An 11,716-nucleotide genomic window follows, 5' to 3' on the forward strand; every position below is an offset into this window, starting at 1 on the left:
TATAGGTTACTAATAGAGTTTTATGATGCAAAGGATTCCAAAAGAAGAAATAAGTTCCCTGGGAAAAGTGTTCATTCCAAACTAAGCCTCAAGAAAACTTTGCCATCTTTGCTGTTTTTAGGTGGCCTGACTGCTAGTATGCTTCTGACAGAATCTGGAAGGAAACTTTATGTAAAAACATGGATATATGGGACTTTAATTGGCTGCCTGTGGGTTAGCATTAAACCATAAGCAGATGTTAGTCTCCAGTCAGTGAAATGTGCAGTCTTTTCTTGCACATTGCACCAAACTTTTTCCTGACTTTATAATAAAAAAGTGTAAATAAAGCCTTATTGATTGAACATTGGAAATAATAGACTTTATGACAAGCCTCTGTGTGGTCGGTCTGGGGAAAATAAATGTAGATTTTCAAATTTGCTACTGATTTTTGCTGAAATAATGACGGATAAACCGAGTCACATGATAAATTGCTTTCCCCATGAACTAACATCCATCTCTATCTGCAGATTCAGTGAAGTGTGAGTTACGCATAAGGGTGTCTTAAGTGGACCTTTGAATGTATTTACAGAGATTAATTTAGGGTATCTATTTATTCTTCTGATATTCATGTTGAATTTTCATTACTCTTTGGTGCATTGCAACAGCGCAGTTGCATCTATCCCAGCTGTATTGCAACTAAAATCAAAACTTTTTTCCTTTGTTTTTGTTTTTTAATTTTGCTTTTCAGTTTAGCTAAATACTGTGTTCTTTAAAAGGGACTGTAAGCTGGCAAATCATGAGATGTTACCTGAAGCAGAATAAAATGTTCCTGAGAACTCCTGTTCATGGGGAAGAAGCTCTGTTTATCTAGTGCATGTTTTTTCATTGTATTGCAGTATTAACTGATTATTTTACATATGCAAAACATTAAATTTTACTGAGCAAACAGCTTATTTTGCGCACCCTGTATTTGTGCATAAAAGGAATGTGTGCAGTATAATGATAGGTTAAGTTTTTGTTTCTGGCCTAACCAGACTGTAGCCTACCTTGTGTCTGCGTTGTCCCAAGCACCTCGAGAGTTTCAGCTGAGTTCACAGACTTTCATGTGTATGTGCCATAAGCAGAAGTTTCCTGTTACCTCACGATTTTCTGGAAGCAAACTCTGTTGTTTGGGTAATGCACAGAATTACTGTAACTTCAGGAGTGTAAGGATATGGTAACGAGGAGCCTGCAGATGTTCCTGCTAAATCCGAAGCATGTGCCTTTTCCTACTAATCTGATTTAGCCTGGTATTTCATAATCTGGCAGTCATCTCCATGCCGTAGTATCACACTAGGTTCTCAAATCGTTCTAGGCAATGCAGACTGCAGTTGGATTGAAGTTATGGATTGATGTATATGATTTAGGCAGTAGACTAGTAGTGAAAGAAATGCGTATCCTATCAGTATTTCACCTGCTTGAAAACATACTTTAAAAAGCAAAATCAACAAATCCTTACTACCAGAAAGTCTGCAATTCCCATGGCAGATATTTTTGTTAGGGAAATGCTATTTCCTGATATCAAGGGAATATATATGTACAGCGATGGAGTTGGAAAGAGGATGTATTTTATCTTCTTCCATTAGGGAATTGAACTCCCTGTATCAAAATGAAAGAACTAGAGAATATTTTTGTATCACACTTGCAAGCTTTAAATGTGCATCTCTCTAGCTTCAGTACAATTTGGCTTGCATTAGAGTCCATTGTGAGTTAACTGTCTCTAAAAATTGTAACTCAGTTTTTCAGATTCCACTGTTGCCAGTTAATTAAAGACATTGCTTTTACTGTGTGATGTTTTTTGGTTGGTTGGTTGGGTTTTTTAACAGGATTTTATAGATTAAGTACAGTTCCACTTTAAAATCATTTGGTACAACTTTCAGTTTGCAGTTCTGTGTTCTTCCATAATAGATTTTGTCACTGGAGTTATTTATATCAGTGATTGATTCAGGATATGTTGATGAACCATTTTAAAAACAATGACTGGGAACAATGTTGAAAAACAGTATTGTTATGAGGCTGTGAAACCAGAAAAAAAAAAAGCCATTTTATGTAACAGCCAAATGTGCTCACGTGTAGTTCTTCCTATTCTCAGCTGACTGTTTCCAGTGGGTATAACCAGAAGGCAGTGTTCCTGTGCTAGTGTGATTTATCAGTCATGGAATGAAATTTTACTCTGATATGACTAAATTTCTTTGTAACAGCTAAGAATAACATTAAATGATACATCAAAAATAAATGCAAACAGCTTAATTCATTTAACTGCTATTTTGGAGAGCCTAATTACCATGAAATATTGGATCTACCTTGCTGTTTAAGTACCAGGAATATAATTGACACAGTGCGACAAACAAACAGGATGTTTATCTTGAACCTTATTCTCTGTGTTAATCTTAATTATTTTATTTTTCTTGCCATTAATTTATAAAGTTTTGAAACTGTAATTTGCTGATGTATTTGGCATTGGGAGTATCACATGCTATTTCTAAATATGCACTGATATTAACTTAAAATATTTCTTCATTAAAATAAGAAGAGCCAATGCTCATTCAACTTTTCTGTCCTGTCTACTTGTTTAGTTTTTTCTGCACTTTTGTGTTTGTAACTTGGTTAGCAGGAACTGCTTAGAGAAAACCTACAAGTGTGGTTTTAAGTCCTTGATGGAAGGATTTGTTTGAGAAGCAGTCAATGAAAACAACTGTCTTTTTCTTCCGTGCAGCTAAAAAATGTGTTAGAATCAGTTTGTGCTTATTCCAATGCAACACACCACCAGGTCGGTCAGATTGCAATAGCTTTTAGCCCATGAACACCTGCACCACTTGTTGCTTGTTAATAACGTTCATTAATGTGCAGCACCACAATTCTGGCCAGGAATCAGGCTCTGTGGCGATAGGCCTTGCAGACAACTCTGACAGTGTGGACAGAGCCAGGGGATGGGAAGAGCTATTGCAAACAAACACCAGAGGCATTATCACCTAAGTTTTAGTGATGTGTTAAATCTGAGAGGGACCTGTATGTTCAACAACTTAGTTTTCCAGCTGTATCGGTGCCTCTGATAATAGTGATTTCCCTCCACACAAGTACTGCTCTGTTAGCGTACATGAACTATGCGCTTTTATAGTCAGCAGCACCACCACTATGTGCTACTTCCACAATATTATTCTTGTGTTTACTTTTGTGGAAGGAATTGGACTAGTAAGGAAGCATTAACTTAAATAATGGAGAACACAGAAAGTGAGACAGAAAACTAAAGCACGGAATGATGCTACTGTGAAGAAATGACTGAGTAGGACACGTGAGGGGTCCAGCCTGATGCAGTCTTTTGCGAACTCCTCTGAAGCATGTTTTTTTCCTTTCAGTACAACATAGCATACCTGTAAAGCATTTTAGTACTTAAAAATTGGCCCCTAATAATTTAGGCATTTTAGTATGCATAGAACATATAGACTTACTTTGGGGGAAAGAAAGGTATTTTAGGTTTGGATGATGAAGAGGACCAGGAGCAGGTTTGGGATTTTTGGCATGGTGTTAAAAATAAAAAAAAACCCTGCCCTCACCACCTCCAAATAAATAACACTTTCAATAGCAGAAATTTCAATGAGACCCAGAAAAGCATTAGAAAAGCAGTTAATAGGTTCAAAATCTTGGCACCTGCTTTGTAAAGCCTTTTCCTTTATAAATATGTAAACCACAGTTCAGGCCTAACCTGCAGTTCTAGGTCACTTTTTGGCAGAGTTACTCTGATGACAGGGCTTGAAGTGAACACAATGGGATTTCTCTTGTCCTTATTTTCATGTTCTTGCCTGTCTCATCAGTTTGGAGCTCTGTGTTCCCAGTGAAGCATGTTTCACAATTTGCTAAGCATAAGACAAAAAAAAAAACAACGTTACTTTAAGTTTGTATAATGGCAAAAGTCATGCAAGTAAAATGAAACACAGAGCAAATCCAGAGAAGGAAAAGCAGTGATAATCTAATACAGAGGAAAAGATTAGAAACATCAGCTGCAGTCAGGCGTGACCACAGCAGATTAGTTCCAGGGAAGACTTGTTTTCTGTGTGTGGGCCAATTTCTCTGTCAGCGTGGTGAGTATTTCTCCTACCTGTCCTATTTCAGTCCCAGATCTGCAGCTCTACCCTGGACTGACTGGTCTGTTATTTTCCTAACAAGGAGTCCCTCATTACTTTTCAGACTGATGTGAATCTTGGGTTCCTCCATTCTTCTCCTGAACCTTCCTGTTTGTGCTCAGCCTGACAAACTGCTGACAAGTAGACCACTGATAATCTGCCTCCTTCAAGCTATGTTTGAAGACTGGCATTCGGTGAGCAAATGCCAGTGAAGAGGCTGGGGTCTGTTGCTGGGGGGCTGGAAGGAGGTGTTGCTGACGAGAGAGGGGTTACTGGTCTGTATCGGACATCTGAGATGGATCTCACTCCCACCTCTGCTGGGGCATGTTCTTCCACTGATGGACAGCTTGCACGGCCATAAGTAAATGCAAAGACTGGATGCTACTCCAAAAAATAATGATTTGTTCCTGAGTTGTATTTGTAATGTGAAAACTTAATTAGTTGTGCTTGTACAAACTTTCGCAGCCATTCTGCCTCCCTTTCATCTTGTGTGGGAACTCAGTTTTCGAAGGTCATGTCGATGCTTCTGTTTGTGTTCCCTGTGTAACTAATCTGAACCAGAGCTATTTCAACCTGTTTGCCCGATTGGCCCAGAGATACTGCAGAGGATGCAGATGTTCAAGGGCAGAAGTTCCTGTTGGTCCTTTGGCCATGCAGTGGCAGATGGAGCTGCTGGTGACATCTGCCAGGCTCTCCATAAAAGCCCCTGCAGTAAACAGTCCCCTCAAATTCCAGTCCCACCACCATAGACTGAGGCATCACCATGGGCTGCCAGTACAAAGGGTTTCAGAGAGAGGTAGGTCCTAAAACCCACGTAGCTTGTTTGCAAAGTATCCAGGACCTGGATGCTCTCCAGAGGGCCCTTCTGAAAGGTGAGCTGGGGCTCTTTGGTGCTCTGAAGTATGGGCGGGCGACAAGGTGGAGGGTGATGCCTACTTCAGGGCATGAAAGCCCAGTCACTGGAATGGGAAGTAGGAGAACGGTCTCAACATCTCCTGGCCTGAGGAAGACCAGAGCTACCATACTTTTCCCACCACCCCATGTCTTCAGGAGGGTGTACCAGTGCTGCTTTTCACCTCTTGGGTGCTTTGGCAAAGGTCAGAAAAGATGGCAAGATTTGTAGGCCCAGCATGACTGACTGGTGCTGAAGGCATTGGCTGGGTACTGCATTCAGCTTCAGCCCTGGAGCATTTCTGCACCCAAAATTGAACTGCACTAGGGACAAAGTGGAACCAGAGATGGCCCCAGCAGCTCACACCAGTGTGCAGGCAGCTGTAGCCTCCAGACTGTGATTACAAAATAAGGAAGAGCAGAAGGTTCTGCTCTAAAGTGCTGTATTTTTGAAGTGCCTTTCCGTGTTAGGAGTGAGCCTGGCACATCACGGGTGCTAGCAGACCTGGTCGCTCCTATGCCTGTTGTGATCCCACACTCTGCACCAAGTCCCTCCTTCCCTGTCCTCTTCAGAGACACCCAAAAGAGCTGAAATTGCCAAAGCAGTTTTGAATTTCTGGATGCAGTCAGCCCCTTGCCTTACTCAGCTGTGCAACTGTTTCATGCAGTTGGGCCCACAGGGGAAACAGAGAATTTAATTTGCAGTTGGACAAGATGGGGGACTTAACATTGTAATGATCCCAAAAGTATCAAATGCTGTACAACATCGTTAGGCACAAATAAAAGAATATGCAGAGTTCTCAAGGTTGAAACCTGAACTGGAGTTATTAAGTTAAATTACTTTTCATGCTGTGTGCATAACAGCCCCTGCTTTAGGTTTCCACTTATAGTTTACCAGGCATTTACATGTATAGTCTAACACTGCACTTAGTTGAAACATTATAGGTTCAGAAAATGGCACTGCCTTTATGTTACTTTACATCTGAGTGTTTTAAAGTCTTGTGTGATAAAAAGACTATTAAAAATTGCCTCTAAATCTGTAGAATCTATGAGCATTTTTGGGCTTCTATAAATTAAGAAGTCTTCACTTCTTGTCACGTGAGGTATAAACAAAGTTGGTTTGACATGAAGGTGCTTTAATAAATTCCTGATGACCACAAAGGATTGCATTAGTACGGTGACATACTGGCAGATGTTGAAAAGATTTTTTAAAAACACACAGGTTTTCATAGCCAGGGAGGATAATTTAAAATGCAGAATTACTTCTTTCTGGAACTATGCACTTGTAGATAGGACTCAATTGCAGTTGTAGGCCCACCTGCTTTTGTAACAAGAAAGAAATAAATATAGGTGACTAACATAATTCACACTGCTGTTTAAGGACAAAAAAGTAGAAGTTGCTGAAGAAACAGTGTTTTTACTGTCCAGAAAAGTAAACATATTCCAAAGAGCTGACAAATAATTTTGCATAGCTAATAGTGATCCTGTCAGCTCAGGAGTTTGTTTTCTATGTTTAAACAGTAATAAGAGATCATGTGTACGTATCCTGATACTGTCAATTGCATTCCTCTTCTCTGACAAGATAATGGGAGATTCAAGAAGTCACAATATTTAAAACACATCCTCCTTCACACCACAGGGTTGGAAATGCCAAGTGGCTGCCATCACTAACTCATCCTCTGCATCCCTTCGGCAAGCTGGCTGCTGCTTTCAAAGCCGGTTTAAAACTAACAATTATTCTTGGCAGTGCAGCATGTCTAAAAGCAACATGTTCAATCACCAAGAATGCAGGTCACAGTGATAAAACCTAGGTGGCCTGTCAGCAAGCCCTAAAGAAACTGGGAATGGGAATGTGAGCCAAACGGTGGAGCTGCCCTCACAGTGAGTGACAAAGTGCCTATTTGAACAGGGTATCTCAGAGCAAGTAGTGGGCACTGGCAGCACCGCTCTGTTACGCAGTGATGGCAAAGGCAGTGTCTCCAGGGCCAGACCAGGCTCAGCTGAAGTACATAGGGACTTTGAATTCCACCCCCCCACCCCCTTTTTTTTTTTTAGTAGGACAAATTTGAAGCTTTAGAATGAAAATTCTCTCCAAATTTTATGACATCCTGGAAGGGAAGGAGTGCTCCTGAACCCTTCAGGCTTGGAGTAACTTTGATATCAAATGATACTGTAGAATAATTGGCTAAGGGTCTGCCAGGCTGCAGATTCTGACCCCTCCATTCTTCCTCAGCTCAGGCCAAATTCTTCCACATGCAGTTATGAGTTTTGCATCCCTTATTCCTTAGATGTCTGACATTAGTTAAGCCTAGTTTGCAGAAAAATCTAGGACTTGCATCTGCTGTAGAGGGTAACAGGAATATATGAAGTACACCCACACAGCACTATACAGCCTTCTGGTAGAACAAATCTACTTCTCAGATTGAATAATCAGGAAATACTTCCAGGCTCTGGTTTTCTGTTTGTAATATGATGGTAATGCCCTTCCTTGCATTTCGGGTGTGTTCAGCAAGCACTTTGTTTTGGGAATTTTTGGAGCTTTTTTAATAACATTCACCGTGATGGTATCAGGTGGAAATGTGTGATTCTGTCTTCATAACCAGGTTTATTTAATGTACAGTCAGTAAGCTATGGGAAGGCCTTCTAAGTGAGCTCAACGGTTCCTAAGTGAGCTCAGAATAACATGCAAAGAGAAGATGAAATGAGGTCACTCACATCCTTTCCCCACGTGCCGTTTCCCACTTGCCTTGCCACACTCTGCACTTTGTCGTGCCTCAGTGTTCTCTCCATCCTCTGATTTTCCCCCAGTCTCTACGCCCTTTGGGTACCCCAGCTCTCTGCCAGGGTTCATTCTGTCTGCTCTAAGCCTCCTTTTCCAAACTGTCTCCTCCTCTTGCATGTCTCACCTCCTCAGCATGCAGTTCAGCTAATGTTCTTCATGGAGCCTGGAAACAAACAGGTAAAAACCAAAAATTAAAAATCCATGATTTCAGCTCTGAGTATCTGAATTTGGAACTGCTCTGGCCTGAAGCAGTTAGGAATTGCAATTGCTAGAGAAGTCCCACTCTGGGCCCTGGAGCATGTCCCGTGCTCATGAACTCACCAGAGAACGAAGCCTGCAAGCTCTAGATGGCCTCTGGCGAGCATTTGTGAACTACAGCTGGCTTGGTATTTTTCCAAAGCCTTATGAATTAGCCAAATTGAGACAGACTTTTCACTGAGATTAGAAAAAGTCTATCTCAGCAGTGAGGTTACTTTTTTGTGCAATGCCAAGTCCCTCTTCCAATAAAAAAAGCACCACAGCTTTTTGAAGAAGATTGCCAGAACATTGGGAGGGGGATGTGGGCTTTTGTTTGTCGTAAACCTGGCCATGATTATGTTAAGGAAGAAGGATGCTCTCAGAAATGTGGAACTGTTTTGGCAGAAAACTTTGAAGAAAACTCAGCCTTCAACACACACCTGGCAAGGAAAGCTTTGGCATAAATATTTGCTGATTAGGTAAACATATATGCAAATAAACCCAGGATCGAGACAGCAGGATGCACTGGGGAGTCCTAACCATAGGCTGCACTACCAGCCATGCATGTAACTTGCATCTTTCCCTCCCTCCACCTTGAACTCTGAGAAAATTTGGACTCAAGAACTGATGTGGGATTGGTTGTAGTCTGAACCGCATTTGGCTCAGTCTTTGTTTTTAACTGGATGTCTTCAGTGTCTCCATTTTATGGCTGCGCACATCTCAGATTCTGCTTTCTGTGTAATGAAGTTTGGCTACTTGAGCCAAACTCAATAATATGCCAAGATAGCTTGGCTATACAAATGAGATTATAGAGGTCTGACCAAACCAAAGGGCTGAAGCAGGGAGCAGCTAAGTCACGTACAGAATATCTAAGTATTTTTCTTCCTCGTGTAATTAAATACTGTCCTTTGTTCACTGAGTATTAATTTCTAACAGCTGTTCCTGAGTGTATCTTCATTGTCCAGCACTGATGCCTCTCTAAGGTGCTCAGAATCGGTCCTGCCATCCAGGTGAGGTCAGTGTTGCTATAACCAAACTGGCTGGAAGAAGTTTGATAGCTTGAATATAAAAGGCATTAGAAACATAGACTTAAGGCTGGTGGAAGAATTCAGCCCTTCATTGAAAAGGAAAAAGACTTCTGTCATTAAGTGGACTCTGCAGCACACAGTTCCTCAGTCATACAGTATGCCAGTACTATGTGTTCTGCAACAGCCACATGGCTTGTATGTTCAGGCTCATGGGGCTCCAGCATCCCATGTAGCCCCTAAGACAAGCGGCTGGCCTGCCAATGCACCTGGAGTTTTGCATCTTTATGCTGTGCAAGTCAGTTGTGAGAGGCAGGGCTGTAAGCTCCCAAGGATCTGCCAAGTCTCGTGTTCTTCTCTTTTCTGGATCAAAGAGGTCCTCTTGAACGACCCGCCATCTAAGCGACTGTTGAGTTTGCACAGGAGCAGAGCCAAGGAGCAGCTTCACGCAAACAGAGGTCTCAGTCTGGAGGAGTAAGTACAAGCCAAGAGGATTGTCCAGTGTTTGTTAGGACCTAATTTGTTCACAACAGCAGTGGCTCAGCCAGCATCTTGGATTAAACGCCAGAATCCGGGCCCAGCTACCACATGCGATGTGGATGCTTACAGGTTGTGTCTTACAGGTTGCCTGACAAGAGCCTCCCCTTACGCACAGTCACTCCTGAGGTGCTCGGCTAGCACAGTCCTGCAGGGCACCCTCTCTCCTTTCCTCTGCCACAGGAAACTTGACTTCATGTCACCTCTGAAGTTGTCACTGACCAGGCTGCAGCATGAGCACTGGGATACCTGTGCAAACGAACTCAAACTCGCCTGGCCTCTCAGCAAGTCACCCACAGTCACCAGTGGGTGACAGCCTGTCCCTGCACGCTCAGCCTCCTCTGGAGGCAGGTGCCTGGGCCTGGACACCCCATCTGATCCTACTCCCTGTCCCCTGGGCCCCTGCAGTGATCTGGGCTACCTGTTTTTTTAAAAAAACATTTCACATCAAATACTTACGTGGGTAAAGATCCTATATCAAGCTACACAGAAGGACTGGGAGAGATATTACAGTTATAAGCCTAGGAGTTAGAGCTGTAGACAGGTATTTATTATTCAGCAGCAAGCACATGCCAATGCCAAGCATGCTGCAGACTGCGGCAGTCACCTCATGGCATCTGCCCGGGGGACTCCGGCCATCACATGCCTCACATGCCCAGAGCAGGGCACACCAACATATGGGGGACTACACATACTTAGGCATAAGGACTGGTGGTTTTTTCTTCCATTTCTTCCATGTTTTTCCACATTGAAGTGCAAATGCAGAAGGAACATACTAGTTTTCATTGTGGCGAAAAAGTCAACCCCAGATCCTTCTGTGCGGTTTATAATGAAGTTTCAAACCCAAGTTGTCTTGCCTGCACAGCTTTTGTAATGAAGTGGCTACTCTAAGGTAGTCCATACATATTAAGGCACTTTCTGTAAGACACATATTCCCCAAGGAGTCCTGTGCCAAAGCAGTGGGGAGCCCAGGCTGTGAGATGGAGTCTCTTTGCAGATAATCCTGCTTTGCCCCCAGCAAATCCCAGGTGTAGCTACTGGTGAGAGCTGCCATCTTTTCTTCCCTTCAAACAAGGCTGGAAGGGACCTCTGCAGCAAACCCCTAACTCTAGTTTTAACTCCAGTAGACCAAATCAGGAGGCTAAGTCTGAACACCCAGGGTATGGACGATAACATAAAAATTTAAAGGAGTCAGAAGCAGAGAAAATAAAACTATAATGAAAATAGAGTGCATTGCCAGCATTTGCAGATGCCCAGCATAAATCTGTCACTCCGGTACAGTTTTGCTCAGGGAGGGAAAGCGAAGCCGGTGCTCGCCAGGAGATGCTCCGGCACCAGCCCAGCGTTAGCATGTACCACCATCTCGTGGTGAACCAGGAGATACCAGCTCTGTGCCATTTCCACTTACTAACAGCAGTGGGAAGGAGCCGGGAATCGTTCCTCACGTTTTACACCCAGTGCTGTGCCTGGTCGCCCCCAGCAGAGAGGAGATGCTGGGAACTCACTGAACAGGACTGACCAAGGATGAGAGAAGCATCACCAGCTTCATTCCCTGGAGATCACAGGTGACATGCAACATGTATGCAGCCCAGGCCAGGCCTGTACAGCACACCTGCACTCACCTACACTCACCAGGCTCACAAAACTGTAGTACTAGAGTCCTGCCTTCCAAGGAGCCCTCAGTCCTGAGGGGTAGTGCAAGAGGACATGATGCTTCTCCTCCAACACTGGCATAAATCCTCTACTTTTGGAGGCAGGAAAAAAAAAAAAATCCACCATCCTCCCTACTCTTTTTCCTGTGGGATAGTAAAATTCATGAAACCAGCAATGGCAGCAAGTTAGGTTCACAGTGAAAGAAATTATGGAAATCAGTTTAGAAAACAGAATTTCATGGGAGGGCAGAAGAGGAAGAGGGCTGCCAAAATGTCAGGGAAGATTTATGATTTCCTACTAAAAATATGTGAAGCAGTTCAGAGCTTTGTTTTAGGTGCTTTCAGAAAACAGTGACACGGTAATAAGCCGTAATGCACTATGCTTTATGTAGGAAACTCATTTAATGCACCGTCAACTAATTTCTACATTTGAGATTCTCCCCAGCCTGATAA

General features: G+C 42.8%; 1 protein-coding gene across 1 annotated transcript in view; it reads left to right on the plus strand.

Moving 5' to 3' along the window:
- The window catches only part of AGPAT5 (1-acylglycerol-3-phosphate O-acyltransferase 5), a 60,430-nt gene extending 57,856 nt beyond the window's left edge, over positions 1–2,574 (plus strand). Inside the window, exon 8 of the mRNA XM_055810024.1 lies at positions 6–2,574. Coding sequence (XP_055665999.1) covers positions 6–231 — 226 coding nt within the window. The 3' untranslated portion in view covers positions 232–2,574. The remainder of the gene's footprint in view (positions 1–5) is intronic.
- Positions 2,575–11,716: the final 9,142 nt, after the last annotated feature.

Source organism: Falco peregrinus, chromosome 7 (assembly GCF_023634155.1).
Source record: "Falco peregrinus isolate bFalPer1 chromosome 7, bFalPer1.pri, whole genome shotgun sequence".
Taxonomy (NCBI): Eukaryota; Metazoa; Chordata; class Aves; order Falconiformes; family Falconidae; genus Falco; species Falco peregrinus.